At 52.6% G+C, this 21,590-nt stretch overlaps 1 protein-coding gene across 3 annotated transcripts; it reads right to left on the bottom strand.

Annotated features, from left to right (window-relative positions):
* Positions 1-796: 796 nt before the first annotated feature.
* PITX2 (paired like homeodomain 2) lies at positions 797-20,854 on the bottom strand. 3 transcript variants are annotated; one of them, XM_075543920.1, is made up of 4 exons: positions 20,623-20,854; positions 16,766-16,821; positions 4,486-4,691; positions 797-2,095 (listed from the first exon to the last, which is right to left on the bottom strand). In XM_075543920.1, exons 2-4 carry the CDS (start codon positions 16,809-16,811, stop codon positions 1,532-1,534), a joined length of 816 nt encoding a protein of 271 aa, XP_075400035.1. In that variant the 5' UTR covers positions 16,812-16,821; positions 20,623-20,854; the 3' UTR covers positions 797-1,531. The 3 variants fall into 3 exon arrangements, with proteins under 3 accessions (XP_075400035.1, XP_075400034.1, XP_075400036.1); XM_075543919.1 differs by lacking the exons at positions 16,766-16,821; positions 20,623-20,854 and adding an exon at positions 16,197-16,755; XM_075543921.1 differs by lacking the exons at positions 16,766-16,821; positions 20,623-20,854 and adding an exon at positions 5,511-5,797.
* Positions 20,855-21,590: the final 736 nt, after the last annotated feature.

The raw sequence follows: 21,590 nt of genomic DNA, 5'->3' as shown, positions 1-21,590 counted from the left end.
GTTGGCAAACTGTAATCCTGTATAATTTCAGGAACAAGCAGGTTTAGAATTAATGGGTCAATATTATTTAAAACAAAACATGGGGAGCATGACCTTTGCCTCAACCACATATTACTTGACCAGATTCCGGAAACTCCACTCTAACCTCTCAACCTCTGGGCTCTTGGAGAAAGCGAAGAGCTGTGGTTGCAGAAATGGTCTTTGTTTCCTTTAATGTCTCAAACGGATTTAGAAATAGTAATGCAATATAACATGAAGGATCTCCCTGCTTAAGCCTGAAAGATAAACGCGGGGCCTCAATATTTTGAACTGGAGGTGTTTCTTTGTAAACTTATTATAAACCTATTTCTCTTGAGAGGAATGTATATAAATGGTACACACACACTTCTCCAGAGAAATTGACTGGGGATGCTGGCCCCCCCACCCCCCACCCCTGCCAAAAAAAAAAAAGAAATAAATTTGAAAGTCATTCCAAGCTGGCTTAGTTTCTAAAGTTTCCCCCTTCTTCCTGCTTTCTCTCTTATATTATTGACTTGCAATCATGGGATCTTCTGGGTTTAAGCCAAAGAAAAATCTAAGAGACAAGACCAGGCACTTGTTTTCCCCCCTAGGAGTGCCTTTTGTAAAGTTTCTGATGAGTGACTATAATTTATTTCCACCAAATCTAAGTACTACTGCCTTGTGTGTTTAACTGGGCAGGCAGAAGGGCCTGGTTTGTTGAGGAGGCGTAGTGGCTGAGCAGCCCCAGGAAGGCAGGCGACTGAGGGCAAGAAAAATCCAGACCAGTTTGTATGCAGTAGATTTTACTCCCATGAAATAAAACACGTTTTTCTCATATTTGCTGAAAAGTAAAACAATAATATTGTACGAAATGTTATACACAGGGTAGGTTGTACATAGCAGTTTCAGAAACATCATTGCATCCACCAGAGGAACTATTCTAAAACTGATATTCACACATTTTTAATAATAATATGTTAGAAACATACAGTGTGGCATTTAGTATATACATTCCCTTGCTCGCAAGCGAAAAATCCTAATCGCTTCTGTAGAACATGCTTTATTTTAAAGCCTAACCTTTAAAAACACTGTTGTGATATTACTAACAACTGCTTTTATAAAATTAATTTGACATTTCGATATATATACATCCTTTCAGTCATTTTAATGTTAACAATGCTAAACTTAAAAAATAACAAGCATATAGTAATGTTAAAATGTCATATCCAGTCAAATATCCGTGTGTATATGTGTGTGTGCGTGCACGCAGGAGCGCATTTATAGACACACACACACACACACACTGTGTGTGTCCTTGCAACTGTTGGAGATGCTTTCAGTGAAGATGTTAGACACTGAGGAAATTCCTTTGAAATCAAAGGAGCTCCCTTGAATTCAGTGGTTTCCTTTTCTCTCTCTTCTCTTCCCCTCGATCTCCTTAGTGCCCAGGACTTTCTAGCACAATTCCCAGTCTTTCAAGGTCGGAGTAGCCCCATCCGTCTCGGTCCTAGGATCCCAGTGCTCGGGCTGCTCACACAGGTCGGTCCACCGCGTACTGGCACGCACTCAGGTTGGACGCCGGGTTCTGCACGCTGGCGTAGCCGAAGCTGGAGTGTTGCTTTGCTTTCAGTCTCAGGCTGGCCAGGCTCGAGTTACACGTGTCCCTATAAACGTATGGCGGAGTGGGCGGCGCGTAGGGGCAGGCCGGCGTCGGCACCGCTGAATTCAGCGACGGGCTGCTCAGGTTGTTCAAGTTATTCAGGCTGTTGAGGCTGGAGCCCGGAACGCCCGTCACCGCCGAGGGCACCATGCTGGAGGACATGCTCATGGACGAGATGGAATTGGGCGGGGAGAACATGCTCTGCGACGACAGGGGGTTGACGTTCATGGAGTTGAAGAAGGGGAAGCTTTTGGTGGACAGGGAGGCCGATGTGAGGCCCTTGGCGGCCCAGTTGTTGTACGAATAGCCCGGGTACATGTCGTCGTAGGGCTGCATGAGCCCGTTGAACTGCGGCCCGAAGCCATTCTTGCACAGCTCGGCCTGTTGGTTGCGCTCCCGCTTTCTCCATTTGGCCCTGCGATTCTTGAACCAAACCTAGGAGGGAGTGGGGTGGGGTGGGGTGGAGGAGACGACAAAGAAGCAAACAAACGACACGGCGAATATTAGTCAAACCTATATTCTGGGAAGCACCGGAAGCCGCCACCACCACCCGCTTCAACGCAGACACACCCGCACTGGCCTACTCACTCCAATCAGCCTTCCACCCTTCGCCCAACACCGCGCAGGTGTCCCTGCCTCGGAGTGGCTCTGCAAACCCAGCGGAAGGCTCCTGAGTCACCAACCCAGGGCCTCCTCCGGGTCCCCCAACTTTTACTGGCAAATAAACGTGGGGCAGCCGGCTTTCTGCCCAACTCCGATCGGGTCACCTTGCAAACTTGCTTCCATTCCAAAGCCACAAGGCCAGGAAAGAGGACAGTTGCTGGGAGGCCACCGGAGGCCGTTCTCGTACCCACAAATCTCCTCCTTCTCCTTCCGGACCTCCACTGAGCCCCCTCCACCTACTGAAGAGCGCGCCCCCAACCAGCACCGTTCCCCACCCCACCCCTCGCCTCCGCCCCTTTCCTCGCCTAGCAAAACAACCAAATAAAAACCAAAAAGACCGCCTCCCTGTCAGCTCGTTAAACTCCAGGAGCTTGGCGGGTAAATCTTCAGGAACGCAGAGCCGGTGGCTCTGGTGGCCGCCTCCTCCCTCCGCCCGCCCCTCCTCTCGGCCGGCTCGGGCTCGACCCCGCACGGCCCCGGCCCGCCAGCCCCCACTCGCGACACGGGGCCCCATCGCGACCCCGCTCCCAATCCACATCGGCCCGCCGTTGGGCCCAGACGGCGACTTTTGTGTATTGGAACGAGGCCTGGCCCGAGATCTCCGAGCTGACATCGGTGATGTTTCACATTACACATCACCGCCGGGTCCAGACGACTAATCCGTCGACCCTCACCCCCGCCCCCACCCCCTTTCCTTTTTATTCTTATTTTCTTTTTATCCCCTTTCCTCTTGCCACCCCACTGCTATAAAACGCGCGCCACGCTCGCGCTAGACTGGGCAGGCAGTAGGCCTGAGAGGAGGCAGCCCCTGCCAGCGAGAATCCAGCCCGCGCCAGGAAGGGGATGCAGACCAGCCCGAGGTGGTGGTGGTGGCGGCGCGGGGGCGGTGGTTGGAGGAGGCCTTTTCCGACGGATTCCTGAGAATCCAGGATTGCGTTTCTATTTTAATTACTCTCCATTTTCCACTCTAGGCCCTCTAAACTTTGCTCAAGCGAGAAGAGTACGTGCAAGGCCTGTTCCCCTCAAGAGCCCGGGGCTAATGAAAGACTGACCTTGCGCGAAACCACGCGGCCCCAGCCGGCGTCTTTGGTTCGTAGTTAAACTAAAACCCTTTCCAAACGCGGGCCCGCTTTTATCCACCGGTCTAGACTCCCGCCCTGCACAAATGCCACTCAGAGCGCCTACGTTCTCTGCCTTTGGGAGTGCGTGTTGGTGTTTAATTCTTTCCAGTATTATTACATTTTGTTTTCTTCTCTGCTTTCTCTAACCTAACGAGATTTCTTCACTCTTCACAGCGCCACACACACACACACCACCACCACCACCACCACCACCACCACCACCACCACCACCACCACCACCACCAATGCCAGTCTTATTTTCTGCGTCCAGAATCCTAACAAATTTGGAATTTTCCACCGACCGGCACAAACCCCGATGTTGCTATTGGGTAATTCATTTAAACTAAATTTTTTGGGCCAATCCATAAAGAACAGATTTGCCGCAAAGCAAAGGTAAGTCTTTTTTTTTAATAGAACGATGATTATCGTTAGGAGTAAGGGCGAAAGAAACAAATTCCAAAGTGTGTAACTCCTAAGAGATAAACGAATCAAACAGAAAGCTGTTTTTTCCTTCCTTCCTTCTTTCCCCTTTTCCCCTAAAAAAAAAAAAAGCGAGCAGAATAGGGAGGGCTTTGTGTACTTAAAATTTCCGTCCGGAGATGACAAAACCAGGGAAGTAGGGTGTGGGTGAGATCTGAATGGCCGAAAAAGCGCAAAAGGCCGGGTGGGGAGGATAAAGTGAGAGGAGGAAAACCCAGAGCGTGCTTGCCGGAAGGTTTTTCCAAGCCTTTCGTGACGCTGGCGGGGTTTCCTGGTTAGAGGCGCGCAGGTTGGAGCCGGCTCTCCGCTCCTGGTGGGGCGATTGCAAACCCTGAACACAACGCCTTGTGTTGGGAAATGGCCCGCGCAGCGCAGCCCCGGAGAGCGCGGCCTGGGGAGGCCAGCGGGCCCGGGCCGCTCGGGGAGCAGCGCCAGGCCGCGCTCCAGGCCTGGGAATCGGAGCGGCAACCTTCCCAGCGGGCCGCTGAGGGGCCTCCAGCCTTTGCCCCGCGGCTGCCCGCAGCCCTTTCTCCTAGTCCGCACGTGCGCGCAGGCTCCTACCCGGACTCGGGCTTCTGTGAGGTTGGTCCACACGGCGATTTCTTCGCGCGTGGACATGTCCGGGTAGCGGTTCCTCTGAAACGTGGCCTCCAGCTCTTGCAGCTGCTGGCTGGTGAAGTGCGTCCGCTGCCGCCGTTGCCGCTTCTTCTTGGACGGGTCATCGGCGCCCACATCCTCATTCTTGCCCTGCTGGCTCTTGTCTTTCTCTGAAAACGAAACACACACGCGTTCCCGTCAGTGTTGTCAAGTGCAACCCGCCAAGTGCACCAGGGCCGGGGTGGCCGAGGTCTGGGCCGCCGAATCGGGCGCCTCCCGGGACAGGAGCGCGCCTCCCGTGGCCGCAGGGTGTCCGGACAGAGGGTGAGCGCGCGCGTCCGTTCCCTCCCCTCCCCCAGCGCCGCACGCTTTATTTACATGTTTATCTCCGCTCCGTGGCCCAGACGGTTTTATAGCCCAAGCCTCCAACTATATTTTGACACCTGCGCAGACACACCAGCTCTCCTGGACACACACACACACACACACACACACACCAGTGCGCGATTTACAGACCCCCTTGGTAGAGCTCGCTGATTGCGATGTGCCTTCGGGAGGCTGGAAACATGCAGGCGCTGGGATTCCATTAGGGACCCAAGTCCTCTGGCCCTTTAGGACAACTACCTCTTGTCCAAGTACATTTCGGAGACGGAGTTTTATAGATACTTTGCAAACCAGCGGAGCTATTTGAGGTTGAGAGGCGAGAGAACAGCTGGGACCGGCCGGACGCCCTCTGAGTGTCCTCGAATAGACATGGTCTGTTTTGGTTTTTGCAACCCAGCAAACGGAAGGGCTGCAGAATTGCCTGAGCCACCAGAGCCGGGCCACCCAGCCAAGGCAGAAAGGGAAGGGGGAGGGGTATCTATCAGAACCCAGGAGCACAAGCTGGACGCCCACTCCCACCACGCCCCCACAGCAGGGGCCGACGGACGCGCGGCGTCCGGTGGCGCCCGGAGGCTGGGCTGGGGCGGCGCGGCGCGGCGCCTTACCTGCGGCCTCGGGGCTGGACGTGTCGGAGATGGTGTGCACCTCCAGCCTGTGCTTGGAGGAGTCCAGAGAACGGGGCTGCCCGGGAGCCAGGACCGAAGCCATGGGCAGCGGTTGGGGATGGTGACAAGAAGAGGAAGACAAGGAGGCGGCCGACAGCTTGGTCCCTGCGGCTCGGTGCTCCAAGTGCAGCGGGCCTTTCATGCAGTTCATGGACGAGGGAGCGCGCCGCCTCTGAGTGCAAGGCTCCCGCCCCGGTGGCGCTCTGGGCGCCGAGTTACCCCGCAGTGGCCGCCGCCGGCGGAGCCAAGGGACACGCACAGTCAGTGCTAAAAGCAACCGGCGCCGGGTCTTCCAGTCGAGCCGCCCCTCGTCCCCGGTAGGCTCAAGCGGAAAAAGTCCGGTGGCTGAGAAGTCAGCGGTCACACGGAGACATGGGATGTGGGCAGGAGGACAGTGCTCGGCGCGTCTTCAGGGAGCTGGCTTCCAAGCTCCGAAGAGGATCCAGAGTGGGCAAAGACCCCCTGCCTCTCTCCCGCCCTCCCCGGAGCACCCCTCCAATAAGGAACGCTAACGCTGACCGCGCTCCGAAAGGCCAGCTCTGCCCGCCCCCCGCGCGGCAGCCCTGACAGCGAAGTGTCAAGAGTGACAGGGACAGGTAGCTGATATTAGATCCCCTGCGGTGGCGGCGGCGGGGCGCGGGCCTCTGGGAGCACCCTGCGCGGCGCGCACAAGCACACCCTTCGCCCCCGTGGAGCTCGAGCCTGTTCTGGCCTCAGTTCAGCTCCCGGCACCCAGACTTGCGACGGACCAGCTCTGCGGCTCTGCGCTTCCCAGTTGGCCTAACATCTTAAAACGGAGGCGGGCTTCCTGGGGCGGAGACGTCACTCCGCCTCCGCTCTCTCCAACCCTCTCCGGCCCTCCCCGTCTCCGCCGCCTCCTCCCCTTCGCCGGCCGGGAGTGACGTGGCTGCGCACCAATCAGGAGGCCAGGCCCCCGGCGGGGGGCCGGTCCTGCCTGCGCCTATCAGCAGTGCGGGGCCGAGCTAATGTTTGAGGTGCCCACCCGGTCTACACAGGCCCGCTCCAGGAATTTTGCTCCCGCCCGGCCGAAGACAAACCGGCTTTTTAGTTCGGGCGTGGAGCTGGAGAGATGAAGAGAGGAGTCAGGGAATGGGAAGGCTTGGAGCAGGGACAGAAAGGTCGAGGGCTGAAGGAAACAGGCCGACAGGGCACACCGCCCCCCCCACCTTTCCTTTTGTGTCTCATTACATCCATATCCTCTCGAGAGTGTATTGCTATATAAAAAGATACATGCTATTTAATTTTTTTAATTTAAAAAATAACCTACAAATCATCACCCCCATCTTAAATTTTCTAAACAGCCTGTCAAGTCAATGCTGCGCTAATCTGCAGAAGCTTTACTTTAATTGCATAGAAGGCAGAGCTTTGAAAAGGCAGGCTAATAAATTAGAAATTGAGAAGCAAATGGACCCGTCAGAAGAAAATTACCTTGACTTTAAACGAACAACTGCTTGGTGATTCACTCTGGATTTATACAAGAATAAAATGTCGCCTGAGATCACGTTCTCTGTAATGCTTATTAGTCCCCAGACAGAAAACACACAATAGAACAGAAACCCTAGCCTAGCGTTTTCAAAATGCTGAAAGCTTATCCATTCTACTTAAAGTTGATTAAGACACATATCCCAGATCTTTCAAATTCTTGTACACTGTATTAAGCCTGTCCTAACCCAAAGGAGGGCCATGCTTTAAGTCAAGCTCTTTTGTTTGCTTTATTGTCATTCAGATTCAAATCCATGAGGCCTATAGAATCGGCAACCTTGCGCTAATTATATATGAAATATGTTTTAATAAATTCCCATATAATTAAGAATGTTCCCAAATAACCGATTTCAAGGATGATTTTGAGCAGTCATTTTTTTTTTTCCTGGGGAGCTCAAGGCTGTCTTGGATCTCTAAAGTTCCAGTGAGGCTGAGGCGCAGGGTGTAGGGTCGGAAAAATCAGAGAAGCTCAACAGAAAGAGCAAAGACTTATTCATTCAGACAAAACAAAGGGTGTGTGTGTGTGTGTGTGTGTGTGTGTGTGTGTGTGTGTGTGTGTAAATCACCTTTGGGGCAGCAAACTTTTTACATCCACAAGCCCATGGATTTTCTTTTTTTTTTTTTTTTAAGCAAAGGCATCATTCTAAAGAAAAGTCCTTTTACCCTCTTTTAGGTCACGTCCCATGTAAAGCCTATCCTAATCTCCCCTAGGTTTCTGCACTGGAGATTGTTTTATTGTGGAGTTAGGGTTATCATCTCCACATGTGGATTTGTTTGACGTTACAGTCAATGATTTGCAAGACCAATGTTAGGTATCTTCAGAAAGCCTCCTCCTTGTCCTTATTCACCAGATTAGGAAACTTACTCGGTTGGAAGCAGAGTGGGTAAAACTGCAAAGGTTTTGTAACCTATGTTGTCCTTGACAACCCTACCCCCCCCCCCACACACAAACTTATCTGTAACCTCAGCTCTATTTTAAACAAACTTGAGCTGCACAAGAACCAAATGGGCATCTATTTGTCCTCCGTCATTCCCGACAAGTTACTATCCCACTTTAAGATGAATCTAGCTACAAGGGAGAACTTTCTTCAGAATAGGCTTTCAGTTAGCATTTCTGGTTTGACCCTTTTACTCCAGGTTGCCCACTCCACGCGTGTACACACCTGCTCAGAGCAGAACACATTCCCATATGACAGGTCTGCATTAACTAAGGCTTATGCATTGTGCTGTATTAGGTCCTGCAATCTTACCACTAAATTATACATATTACACCAGCAGCCTGTTGTTAAAGAAGGTTAAATTAATTTACATTTTGCTCATTATCTGGTGCTTAAATGACGCATTTTATCCCTGAGATTTGGTGGAGAATCTCCTTCTCAGACCCCACAGCATTTCACCGAAGACAATGCTCTTACATTTGTAGTGGTTTTTAATCTGATAAGACTCTAATTTGCGTAAGTCTTTCAAATAAGGGTTTTAAATGTTTCTGGTCGTTTTTTCTTATTGAATTTCCTCTAATTCCCCCAAGATCATAAAGTATATGTGTAAAGTAAATATTTCCTCCCGTTGCACTGCCAGCCCATGACCTATAACAAAGTCAATATGAAGCTAGCTCTATTCTGCCCACTGTGTTTACTAATCATATTCCAGTTTCTTCTTGTAAACCTCTGAATACCTGTGGTCCCACAATACTATGGCCCCAAAGGGAAAAACACATGGGCGCCAAAGTGAGCACACATCTCTTCCTTGTTTCAAGATTCAAACCTCAGAGCTCTGATTTTGGCTGGAGGCTTGGGGTGTTTGGGGGCTTCCCCGGCACCCCCCTCCCAAAAAACTTCATAATCTAGAAAGCGGAGATGCTCTGCAGTTAGAGAGCTTTCTAAGTGGTACCCATCTCTCAGTAACCCACAGCATTTGGATTTAAGCTCTTGTGGCGCTCCTCAACTAACAGAACCGGCACCATGGCAACTACCCAGGTCCTAAGAACCTTAAGGGATCTCAGGAGCCAGTGGAGACCCAAGGGCAAATGACAGTTCTTCGGAGCACCCAAGTGTGGGAGAAGCGGAAAGTGCTGGTAATCTGCAGACAGCCCAAAAGCCTAACACCAGAAGGAGTCTTGGATTGTGTCAAGCCATCACAACGTAAAGGGAACAATAAAGATAATGATTGGGAGAACACGGATGAGTATCTCTGTATCCCCTTAGCACTCCATAACAAATGAGTGAAGCTTTTCTTTGCGTTTTCCAGCTGGTTTCAACTCCCGATCAGCCTCACACACTCTAAACCAAGACTGCAAAGCCATTGCCAATGGGGAGTCAATTCCAGTTCCTAGTGACCCCGTGTGAATACCAGATGCATGAGTATGGGTCACATACTCTAGGGAATTGTAAGTGGGTCACACTTTTGGGGGGTGGGATCTAATAGGGTTCACTCAGTCTGAGACTGGAGGGTATGAACATGATGGGGAAAGGCAGTGGGTGGGTGGGGGTAGGTCTTGTAGTGGTGACCTAGAAACCCTTTCCAAAGCAGACGCCCTGGTGTGTGGTGGGCCCTTTGGAAATCCAATCAGTGCACAGGCCTGCACTGCATAGAGGAGGGAGAGGAGGGATTAAAGAATAGCTAGTTATTTGTAGGGAATGCTCTATTGTAGCTTCCGCCAGGGATTTTCTTTGGTTAGAGAAACTACTGGGACTTTTGCCTCCACCATAAAAGCTTTTCTGCTCAAAAAAAAAAAGCTCACGGTCCCTGCAGGGCGCTGGACCTGCTGCACCCTCGTGCTGCGAGAAAGGAAAGCGCAGTGTAGGTGTGGCATTTCAAATCCGGGTACTATCAGTGGTTTTCCCAATGGGGGTGTTCGGTCTTATCCTTTTAAAAAGAGATCTGTGAGGAGGGGAACGTGTGGCAGGGAATTAGTCTATCTTCAGCTGGTATCTACCACCACCCACTGTAGTCTTCCTCCTTAGCTTTAGTGGCGCAAATTCCTTTTGGAAGTCTTCGCGGTAAGCCTGCGCCCCTGAAATCTGCGGTAGCAGCGGGGAACCCAACCCAACAACCCTGGGCTCCTGGAAAGACTCTGTCTTTAGAGTTCGCCTAAATGATCCTTTAATTAGACTTCGCCAAGTGTTGTCAGGCCTGGGGGGCGCGGAGCTCCCCCATGACCCCAGCCAGCTCCTGGACAGACGCGACCCTGAGAGACTCTGCTCAGAACCACGTGACAGGACTGGAATGATGTGAGGCACACAGGTCAGATGGGAACCTTGCACCCAGTCCAAGAAATAGCCCTTCACCCGTCTCGATTTTCTGTACATACAAACCCAGCTGGAAAGGGCCTCTTTCCCCAACGTAGCGAAGCGGAAGGACCCAGAGACGAAAACCCGTCGCGGTGGCTCATTTCTCCCATTCCCTAAGCAACATTATATACAGTACTTGCTTTATACATACCTACGTTTTTTATGTCCCCAAATATACATACTGGTTTATTTTTTTTAAAAAAAAAGGTTGGGGGAGGGCAGATATTTTCCTGAATTTCCTCTGCTACACCACTCTCTCTGGTCTGTGCAGATGCTCTCAGCACCCCTGGTTCTAGCACTCCGACGTGATCACACACTTGGAGTTGGAGTTTGGGGTGACGGGAAAGGGTGCCTTTCGGAGAAGAACGCAGTATTAGTAAAAAAAAAAAAAAAAAAAAAGCCCTGCCATCTAGTTGGTGCTGACTTACAGGGACCCTGCAGCAACCTATAGGACAGGGTGGGACCTGCCCCGTGGGATTCTGAGACTGAAACTGTCATCGGGAGGAGAAAGGCCAGAGCATGCATAAAGGGCGCCCAATGCTAACATAATGCGTTCTCCCTTCTATTTGTATGTTAGCCCCACCGGTTTACTGGGCACCCATTTAACCTCTGAAACGTCATTGGTTCCCCTCCGTCCCAACTCTTAACTGGGGATTAGTAAAAATAAAGAGATGGGTGGGGGCGGGGGAGAGCTGGAATCTTGGCAGATTGTGATAGCCAAGCAGGTAGATAGATACAATCTGATAAAGAATCTCGATAAGAAGATGCAGACGATGGGAAGTATCCAGCAGGTTCCGAAGGTCTTCAGAAAAACACAAAACCAGAATAAAAACAAAGTGTAACAGGAGTTGCATTAAAACTCCCCTCTCTTTTCTCTCTTTCTCCCCTCTCCAGCTCTTGTCGTTCTGTTCTGTTTCTGCCACGCTCCCCCCTTTTTTTTGCCTGCCCTCTCCTAGACAGGCTGGTAGCTAACATTCAGCATTAGTTGTCATGGTGACCATAAATCACATAAATCCAAAAATACCCACCTATAATCTGAGATGAAGCTTTTATTTCCCTAGCGAAATAATATTTTAAAAGCTGTCAGCTGACAAAAAAGAAAGAACCCACTTCATTGTAGTAACCCAAGTAATATATATTACTTCTAAAGGTTTAAATTAAAATGTCAACCTGTTATAAACACTCTGGCAGAATCGCAGGCACTCTCAGTGTCAGGCCCTCACAACGAAGTTGACTACATCACTCCTGATCTCTCTCTCAACAGTTTTGCATGCTTTCTCTCCATTAATTTCTTCCCACCCCTCTCAACTCCCTCAGTCCTCACAGACTCTACTCCGCCGAGGTCCAAGTGCCTTCTCCTCATCAAAGAGAGTTTGGTCCCTTGCCCGGACTTTTTTTGGGGCAACGCATGGGGACGATCTGTTATTAAGCACTGTCCCTAAATGAAAGGGGGGACCCTGAGGGAAGACGTTCGGGTCCTGGCCCACGACGGCAACAAAATAAAGGACTTAAGAAGAAAGAAACGCCGGGAGAAGTCTGGTGGGGAAAGTGGAAGAGAAACTGAGGTAGGCGGCTAGGTGCAGTGGCTAAAATCAGCCCCAGAACAGTAAGTATATTCTCCCCTTCTTGCCTTTTTCATCTGGGAGATGAAACTTTCACAGCCCGGGACCCTGGCGCGTGGGTGGGTGGGTGGGGCGGCCTCAGTTGGGCCTTTTGTCTTTACCTTGGGCTTGTTGTCTTTTGCCTATCTTGGATTACAGGGTATTCGCCTAGATGAAGAGCCATTAATTACCCATTCAGTCAATATTAGGAAGACGACAAAGCTTTTTTACATAGGATTAAGAAGACGTCAGATTGTTCCATTAGTATATTCCTGCTCACGAATAAGCTTTCTTTATACATTTCCTTTTCCCCGGAGTCGCCCTTACAACTGCTGGGTGTATTAACAGCGGGCGGTGAGGAAGCACAGCTAAACCAGCCTGTACGAAACTTGGAGTTGGCTCCATTTCCGTCGCGGGGGCGCGCCGCTAAAGACCACCTCAGCGGGCGGGTCCGCAGGGACTGGCTTCCGTGGGGCAATTGGTGTAATGGTCCCTAGGGGGGGCGGGGAGCGACAAATTGGAGAGGCAGTTTCTGCCAATAGGCGGCGGATCAAGCGAGCTGGGGGTGGGGGTAGAGAAGAAAAGAAAACAGAAACCTTCTCTTTCCCCAGTTTCTTTTTTATCTCTCTCTCCTCTCCTCTCCCGTCTTCGAAATGTCCCCTCGGTTTCGACAGTGGTCAGGCCCTGAACGCCGCCCCAGGCCGCCCCGGTCCACGTTTTGTAGGAACGGGTCTGGGCAGCCCCCAACTGGTTGGGGTTTGACTTTTGAGTCTTCTTATTGAGGCGAAGGGGGCACAGATCATGTGCTTGTAGGGACTCTGTTAGAGTTTGTCCTCAGCATTTGGTGATTGGATGAATGGGAGTCCGCGGCCGCGTTGAAGGCATTGGGGTTTGAGCTACAGCTCCGGCCTGCGGGAGGGGCCTGATCTTTTCCCTCTCCCGAGGGGACCAAGTCCTTTCGCACCCAAACCTGGGACGAATCCTTTGGGCTTTTCTTTTTGGACGCAGCTATTTAAAATTTAATGGCGTTGCCGAGGGAGGTGGGGCGAATGCAGCCGCCTCACTGCAGGCCGCGAAGCCAAGCGCCAGGGCCAAAGGGCAGCAGCCTGGTCCGATTTCAGACCGGCCCGAGTCTCTGCCCCGAAGCATTTCTGGGTCATTGACTGCAGAAGGACAATTTGGCAGTCTTTTCACTGAAGGTCAAGGCTGTTTTGTGAGCTTCGCAAAAGGAAGACTCCTTCAGGCATCCCCAAAGCAGGGAAAAAGTCAAGTGCGTCGGTTTGAGGGGTGGTTCTGTGTGGGCCTCGGCCTCTTCCTCATGTAGCAAAGTGCCATGGGGGCAGCTCTCTCTGCCCAGGATGCCCTGGGCCTCCGTCAGTCCCCTCTCCGTCTTCCTCAAACACCTCGCCTCTGGAGGTCTACCTGCCCTCAAGCCAAATCACTTTCCTGAGAGTGGAAACAGGTGCGACTCCATCCAGAGTTTCACCACAGGCCAGGGGACCTGATGATGATAAGGATGACGATGAGATGATATTCGAGTTCAAACCTCCCAGAGGCCAAAGCCACCTACTCAGAGAGTGGTTTTCAAATCATCTTTATAAAGGATCACAACCCCAGGGCAGGGTCCACATCAAGGGAAGAACTTTGAAACTAAGGCCTGGTGGTCTCTTTCCAAAGAAGGAAACAGCAATGACAAAGAGCCACTGAGAATCTTGTGGCGCTCAGTTCTATTCTGATCAACGTGGAGCCACCAGCAGCCGGAAAAGACTCCGTTGCAACTGTGTGTTTGTACCCACACAACATAAGGGGGGGGTGTTTGTTTCTGAGATGGGGAAGGTGAGGACCAAGAGTGAAACGTCATATACTTCTTAAAATATCGCATGGCATTGTAAACCTATTTCTGCTGAAAAAAGAAACAACTAGGAACAAAAAATAGTGAAGGAAATAAATCCATTTCTTCTAAAGGCAAGCTGTGGCCAGGTACCTGCAGATGTGCTAAGTTAAAGGGAACTCCCAGCAACGCCTCCCCTCCCCAGGTAAGCTATTGCTTTGTCCACTCATGTGAGACAGTTTTGGTGTTGCAAGTTCACTAAAAGCCAATAAAACAGAGATTCCATGCCCCTCCCCCACCCCTCCCAGCATTTCTTCCCATCATTGCCTCTCCTTAATTAATGACATTAAACATGTTTAGACAGCAAGTTCCCTCTCTTCCAAAAGGTAGAAAACAGATGAAGTGACAATGTTGGGGAAGCACAGTTCAAAAGAACCCAGGCCTAAAAATAATAGTTAATACTATCACTCATTATTCCTAATTCTTTGTTTATTTGCTAATTATAAACAACAACAACAATAGCAAACCACAGCAGACCCCAGGGATGCCTGCCTGGCCTGTGCAGGGCATGAATGGGACTCCTCAGCTTTTGAACGCCTGGGGTACAGGGAGGGGCCCTAAAGGTCTCCCAGCTCTATCCTGAGTTTCTCCTCATCAAGAGCTTTTCTCCTTCTGGTCGCCCGGTGACCAGCCCTGAGAAGCCCTTCTCAGGCAAAGAAACAGTTTGGGAGGTGTGGGCATGGGGATGATGGAAGTTGGAGGAGGCGTTTAGCGTCGGTGGATCTCAGCTAGAAATGTCCGCAGGTGCGATGCGCAGCGCCCGCCCCAAGAGAAGCCAGACAGAGGGAGCCAATACCCCCTGAGCCCCCCGCCCCCTCCCAGTGGTAGGAGCCAGGGCTGAGTCCCGCACAAAGCCTTTTCTCCAGGAGTCATTGCCTCTCTTGATTTTTAACCGGATCCCAAACATACTCTGGTCTAATAATTTATTTTTATGACCGTTCATCAAACAGAAGAAGAATTTAACACAATCTTAATGACAGAAATCACCCGACGTTATCTCTGGAGTGCCCCCATTTAACCCCGTGGGGTTAATCCTGGACAAGTGAGCGTTTAACTGGCCGAGTAGGAGGGCTCCCGATGCGGTGCAGTGTGGTCACTTCTGCTCCAGACTGCGTTAGACCATTTCGACAAAAGATGCTTTCTGGGGAAAAGCCTAAAATGCTTTTTTTTTCTTCTTCTAAGCAATTCAGTTTCATTTACCAGCGGGGAGTACCGATTTGGCCCTCTCCAACACACATTACGTTTACATACATCCTTGCACTTTAATCCCGAAAGAAGGGGCTAGGGGCTGAAGGCAGTTGGGAGGGGAGCGCACTTTATCGCCTCACTATCAAAGGTCAACAACCTCCTGCGGGATGGGCCTTATTTATTACAGAGTCTAGCAAAACAGAAAAGAAGAAGAGTAAATATGAGTTCTTCATGTTTGCGAAGGAAACGTTGGCTCCCCATCCCTCTGTCAGTCTCTCTCTGTCTCTATCTCTGTCACACACACACACACACACACACGCACACGCACGCACGCACACACACACACACACACGCACAAGCATGGACACGTTTCCATTCAACAAAGGCCTGTGAGGGACGTTTAACTCCCCCGTCTTGCCCCCCCCTCGCCCCCAAGCCTTCTGACTTAGAGCAGCAATGTTGGTTGATGGGGCCAGAGTGAAACCTGCCAATCACGCCAGGACACTGGACAAATCCAAGCCCTGGCCATAAGCACAACAGGTAGGCTTCGGGTCCACGAATGGAGGGGCGCATGCTCCATCCCCTTCCCCTCCCCTCCAGGGGCTGCGACGCCCGACGGCCCTGGGTCGCAAAGTGGTTTACAGCCCCTCCGCACACGTCCCCCCTCCTCCTTCCCCTCGACGCCGGCGAATCAGCGCCCACCCTGGCCTCGTCGGTTCCTTTCCCGCGGTAAACCCGGCGGGCGTCCACAGGCCTGGGCGGGGCCCAGCGGAGAGTCGCCGGCCCTCGGTGGGGCCTGGTGGGGCCGGGCGCAATGGGACCTGGCGGGCGACAGAGGTCGCTGTTGGACCACTTTTCCTCGCCAGCTTGGCGGCGCCGAGGTGGGCTCGGGAGTGGGCGCGGAGCGCAGGCCACAGGGAGAGCGCGCGAGGAGCCAGGGGGAGAGGTGTTAGGTCTCAGGGGTGCAGTATCATTCTGGGAGAGGCATTAACGTCCCCGGGACGGGGACTTCCCGTCGCACCCAGAGGCCGAGCGTCTAAATCGCCGCAGCCGGCGCGGCCCGCTCGGCTCTCGCCCCCGTGCGCTCACCCGCGGCCCGGAGGCCCGGAGGCGGGTGCCCAGCGCGCGGCCTGCACCTCCCTCCCCGCCTTACCATTGGCGCCCGGCCGCTGCCGCGCGAAGAGCTCGCTGCTGGCCGCCTCTTTCCTGCTCTCGGGAGAGTCGCTGAACTCGACCTTTTTGATGTCGGAGTCTTTGGAGAAGAGGCACTCAACGGCCGCCGGCTGCACGCCTGGGCCGCGCGCCCGGCCCATGTGGGAGGGCGACAGACGCCCGGGCCGGCGGCAGAGGGGAGCCCGGCGGGGGTGGGGAGCAGGGAGCCGGGCGGAGGAGAGGCGAGATGGGACGGAGAAGAAAGAGGGACAAAGAGTAGAGACGCAGTTAGAGGAAAGAGCGGGGAGCACGCCTCTCGCCCGGACCCCCGGGCCACCTGGAGTCCGGCGGCCGATTTTCTCCACAAGCCTCCCCGGTGGCCCGCAGCTGCGACCGGCAGGAGCCCGCCCAGAGCTGCGGGCCGTCGGCCCGGGCCCGGAGAGGCGGCGGCAGCGCGGGTCCTGATCTGCGTCCTGGCCAGGGCCTCCCCGCGGGGCCGATGCCCTCCAGCTGGCCTCGCGTGGCGCGGCCTCCCGCCCGTCGCCCAGAGAAGGAGAAGCGGACTCTTACCTAATTGCACACATGCCGACACTAGTTTGCGGCAGTTGGTCTCCATTCCCCGTTATCTGCAAAACACAAGAGAGGAGGGCAGTGAGCAGCCCGTGGCCGGCAAGCAACCTCGATGGCAGCTGCTGTCTGCCTACCTTGTGCCTGGTTTCAGGCGCGTTGTTCGAACCTGGTAACCTCCAGAGTGTCCAGCAGCACCCGCACTGGCCACTCGCCCGGTGTGTGGGATGAGGGGCATCTGTTTACCAAGAGGGGCCCCTCCCTCCAGAACTGCAGCCACTGGCCCCCCCTGGGGGGTGACAGACCTTCCATGGCATAGCGTTCTGGGGAACCAGGATCTTTAAGAAAAGGATGTTGGGGTTGGGGCTAAGTGCCCATCTGAATACGAGGGCAACCTTAACAGACTTCAGCTGTGGACCGGAGTGTGCGAAGGCCGACGTCCAGCACTGCGCTGGACCTTTCGTGGGGGGTTAGTTAGCCTTCGTAGAACGTCAGGCCCAGACCGGCCCTGTCCTGGGAAGGAGTTCTGTGGAGCACACCTCCTCCTCATTATCTATATGGAATTTCTCAAACCAGTAGGACTTGAAGGCTCTGGGCCTAGGGTGCTCCAGGAGTGAGCTGGCTTCAAGTCTCCCATCCATCAGGATCCACTTTTCCATATTTAGCCACGCGTTCCCCTGGAGATCCTCACCGGGCCATTTATTTAGCCTAAAGCTTGATTTAGGATCACAGAGGAGAGATGGACAGGAGGACGACCTGAGATTCAGGAGGGCAGGACACAGGACACTGAAGGGTTCACTACCCGACAAAGTCAGGGACGCAGTCCTGGGAGAAGGACTCCTTCGCTTCTTCCTCTTTCCCTCGCCGGCAGGCCCAATCACCGCCCCCCCCCCCTTTCCAAATTTCCAACCTCAAGGCCGCTAGCCAAGCAGTGAATGCGGGCCCCCTTTCTCCGCCACAGGCAAAGCAGGAGCGGTGGGTGGCGAGGGGGCTCGGTCAGAGAGGATTAGAGGAGCCACCGCGGCTGCTTTCAAGACAGAAGAAAAGGAAGAAGGTTCCAGCCACCCTTCCGATCTTGGAAACTGCCTCCCCATGCCAACCAGGGTACGAAGGCGGCTGGAGGGCCCACTTGATGCGGGGCGCCTGCCAGGTGGGCAAGAACTTAGTGGCCAGGGAGTTGAGGGCCCGGCTCTGGCCTGAGCCCTTTTTCCTGCCCTCTCCGCCTGTTCGGGAGCGAGCCTAGTGCAGGAACTCTAGGCCAAGGTCGCAGCCTGGAGGAGGGGTGCCCTGCCCTGCGGCTTGGGGGTCCAAAGGTGGGGACAGCCAGGCGGTCCCTCACTCTTCCGGGGACGCGGGCGGGGCCTCTAAGGCTCCTGGTTGGGCCCAGGGGCCCAGAAGTAGCAGTTTGGCGGCTCCAGATTTAGTGATTCTGCAGTAAAATCACAGGATTAGTCCCTGATTGAGATGTCTGTTCGTGAGATATTACAAAATTCATTATCACAGCTCTCTACTAACTCGATATGAAGTAACACAGATGGGATTTTATTAGTCCAGACTTCAAATGTTTACTTATGATAATTTCAAGGGAAATTTGCATGTCATCATCATTTCTATAATCTTTTTTTAAAAAATATCCGAACTGGCTGTATTATTAGGCGGTGGCCAGAGCATTGCAGATGGTGACTGCAAATTGTTTTTATTTTCTGCAAGGAGGAAATATACAAAAGGAAGTGATCAGGTGGCCCGGTGGTAAATCAGTCGATTATCATACATTTCTCCCACCTCCAGCAAGGCGGCTATGTTGAAGATCAAACGGAGCAATACTAAACAAATCTCTGAAATTCAGAGGGCTTCAGCTCAAAGGATTGAAAAGAAGGACAAAGCGTGTTCCTTCCTCATCCCTATGTGTCCCGATGACTTGGGGATTTACTTTGAGCCCCAAGATCTGCATGTTATGCTTCATCTAATGATCCGGCCTAGTAGATGAATTGACTGTAAAATATCTGCAGCAGATAATTTTGAAAAGGGCACCTCCAGTTCCCCACTCCGGACCCTGAACTTGCCCTGTCAAGACAAATGCTGCGTGACAAATTTGACTGAGGGGCTTCAGGATCGGCCTCATGGCTAATTGATCCCTCAAATGGATCTGCACAACTTTTCAGATGTTGACTTGTTCGCCACACTGAGAGTTCATATCCTGGCTGGACTATGTATACATCTATCACCCACTTTTGACCAACTTGGCTGTGAGATTGTGGGCACACTCAGTCATACCAGGCACTGACCAAGCTGAAAGAGCCCCTTGGAGTGGCCCTGGCCAAGGCCAGTGGACAGGCAATGCCTCAGAAGTCAAACAAATGACCTAAAAATCATTTCTGACGATTTCCATAGGAATAACATTGCCAGGGGTGGGGCTGGGGTGGGATTAAAAAAAACCTCTCAGAATTCCAAACCTTTTCACATTCCCCCTTCCATTCACTTTGTTATCCCAGAACACAATCTTTAATGGAAAGCTTAAAAAATAAACAGCACCAGAACATATGTTTCAAATGAACTAAATTGGCGAGATTAGCCAGTAAATTAATTTGCAGTGGGTAATCGTTTAAGGAAATTAAAATCCTGTTTAGTGTAGTTCTGTATTTTACCCGGTTTCAGTCACTTTTTAAACCAATTAATATTGATGCTTAGGAACGTTTGGAGATAAACGTGCTCAATTTAAGGAACAAAGCACCTGAATAATTTAAGTGTAGTTTTGCTGAGGTGAAGAAAAACATTCCAGAAATGAAGTCGCTATTTAATTCTGTGGAAAGTTTGATTACTGAAACCTTCTATGCTTGTTTGAGGTAACAGCAACAAAAATTCTCATTCGCCTCTAAGGGCTTTGTTTCCTTGACTTTGTTAGTATTGGGATTTTAAATGGCTTTCTTCCAAAACGAAATTTTGATTGAGAAAAAGAATCACTAATTCTTAATAATAGCCTAAGAGGAATGCACGAACATTTTCTTGAAATCAATTTTTTAAAAGAAAAAAAAACCCATGTTTAAGAATGCATGAGTCCTAGATTGTTATAGTATCTAATAGTGAAAGTTGTTTTTCCTCCCCTCCAATTTAGGGTACGACGTTAAGACAAAATGCTCACACAAAAGACAGAGTGAAATTATACTACTTATGATGGTGTGATTTCATAATCGCTTGGGAAAATAACATATTAAATTGGAATAAAAAGAGGAACACATTTCTCAGGTTTAGAATCGCGATATATATATTCTTTTCTGAGTGTCCACTTACAGACTAGCTTTCTTCCTACACCCATTTAAAATGTATCTCTTGAAGTGCAAGATTGAATTTGACTGTTGATCAATTTAATGGATTTAGAATCCAAAGTAATCCCGCGCGCTTGGCATTGAGGCCTGGCTCCCAGGTAATTCGCTTGGGCCTGAGAGGTCACTAGCTGCCAGTTAAGATGGAACCTTTTTTGCCAATGGGTAGCAATGCTCAGGGAGCTTAATCTTCCAGTAGCTGAAACTTTGTAACTAGCCCTTTCTCTTGAGATGGCTAATCCTCGGCCTGAGGATTTGTCCCGGTCGGGTTGGCATCGAGATTGAAGGGAAGATGCCTGGTTTGAAATGCCAGCCCCGGTCGGTCTCCCTTCCCAGTTGACTGCGGCGCCCCACAGATGTGTCTGTGGCTGGAGACGGAGGAGACCGGGGCTTTGCCTGTCTCTCTACCAACTGCGCTAACTCGCAGGAGCCGCAGCCCTGGGAGCCACAAATCACCTCCGGTGAAGAGTTTCTAAAGTGGAACAAATTTCCAGACTCGCATTATCTCACATCCCGACCGTAGAGGCGGCCTCCACTTACCGGCTACCGGGAGAAAGCTGCTGTCTCCGCGTCCCACGGCTTCCCGGGAGATTGCCAGCCAGCCGCGGCGCGCGCTGCACCGCCAGCTCCCGAAAGCCGGGGCCCGAGAGGACTGCGGGGCTCCCGAGGGCGCCAAGTTCCCAGAGGGTTGCCCGGCGGCGCGGCGGACTCCGAGATCCAGCCGCCACTGGCCGTGGCTTTCTGCTCCTCTCCGGCTCGCTCGCTCCCTCTCGCCCCCTCTCCCTCTCGCCCCCTCCCTCCCTCCCTCCCTCGCGCTCCCCGCGGCTCGGGCTCCGCGTGAGGAGTGCCGTGACGTCAGCAGAGATTCCACCAAACTCCTCTGCACAGTGGCCGGCGGCCGGCGGGCGGGCGGGCGGGCGGACCGCCGAGGCGGGCTGCGCGCCGGGCGAGCGCCGCGCTGCGAGCAGCGCCGGGCCGGGGCGGGGGCAGCGCGCGGGGCCGGCGGGCGCCGAGGGAGGCCGGGCCCCGCGGGCAGAGCGGCCGGCCGCCGGAGCCCGGAGAGCGCCCGGGAGAGGAAGCTGGGCTGGGCGCTGAGACCGGAGCGGACCGAGCCCGCGCGGCGGGCGCACGCCCTCCCTGAGTGGAAGGGACAGGGGGCGGGGGGAGAAGGATGGGCTAGAGGAGAAGGGGAAAAAATTCAAACAAAACAAAACAAACAAACCCAAACAAGAAAACACCCCCCAAACCCGCGTCAAACCCGGAGTCCTTCTACAGGCAACAGGGAGGCCCAAGGCGTCGGGGAGACAAGAAACCGTCCGGGCAGCAAACCAGGACGGGTTGGGAGCACGGGACAGCAGGGAAAGTGTCCTCCCCCCAATGGAACAAAGACCAGCGCGCGTGGGTTTGTTGCGGGCGAGGTGTGTGTGTGCACGCGCGCGTCAGTGACCTTCCTCTCCTGAGAGGTCGAGACTTCGGGGGGCGGGGTGGAATGGAGGACTGACGGACTG

This window comes from Tenrec ecaudatus, chromosome 3, assembly GCF_050624435.1.
Source record: "Tenrec ecaudatus isolate mTenEca1 chromosome 3, mTenEca1.hap1, whole genome shotgun sequence".
NCBI classification, from domain to species: Eukaryota; Metazoa; Chordata; class Mammalia; order Afrosoricida; family Tenrecidae; genus Tenrec; species Tenrec ecaudatus.
The sequence above is the reverse complement of the archived record's forward strand: the minus strand, read 5'-3'. Positions and strand labels throughout refer to the sequence as shown.

What these genes read in the sequence shown, in the direction of transcription:
- PITX2 (XM_075543921.1), bottom strand. Translation starts at nt 5,721, where the DNA reads ATGAACTGCATGAAAGGCCCGCTGCACTTGGAGCACCGAGCCGCAGGG. An exon ending in GTCCAGCCCCGAGGCCGCAG is followed by an intron (nt 4,692 to 5,510) that starts GTAAGGCGCCGC and finishes TTTCGTTTTCAG; the next exon opens with AGAAAGACAAGAGCCAGCAG. An exon ending in TCACAGAAGCCCGAGTCCGG is followed by an intron (nt 2,096 to 4,485) that starts GTAGGAGCCTGC and finishes ACTCCCTCCTAG; the next exon opens with GTTTGGTTCAAGAATCGCAG.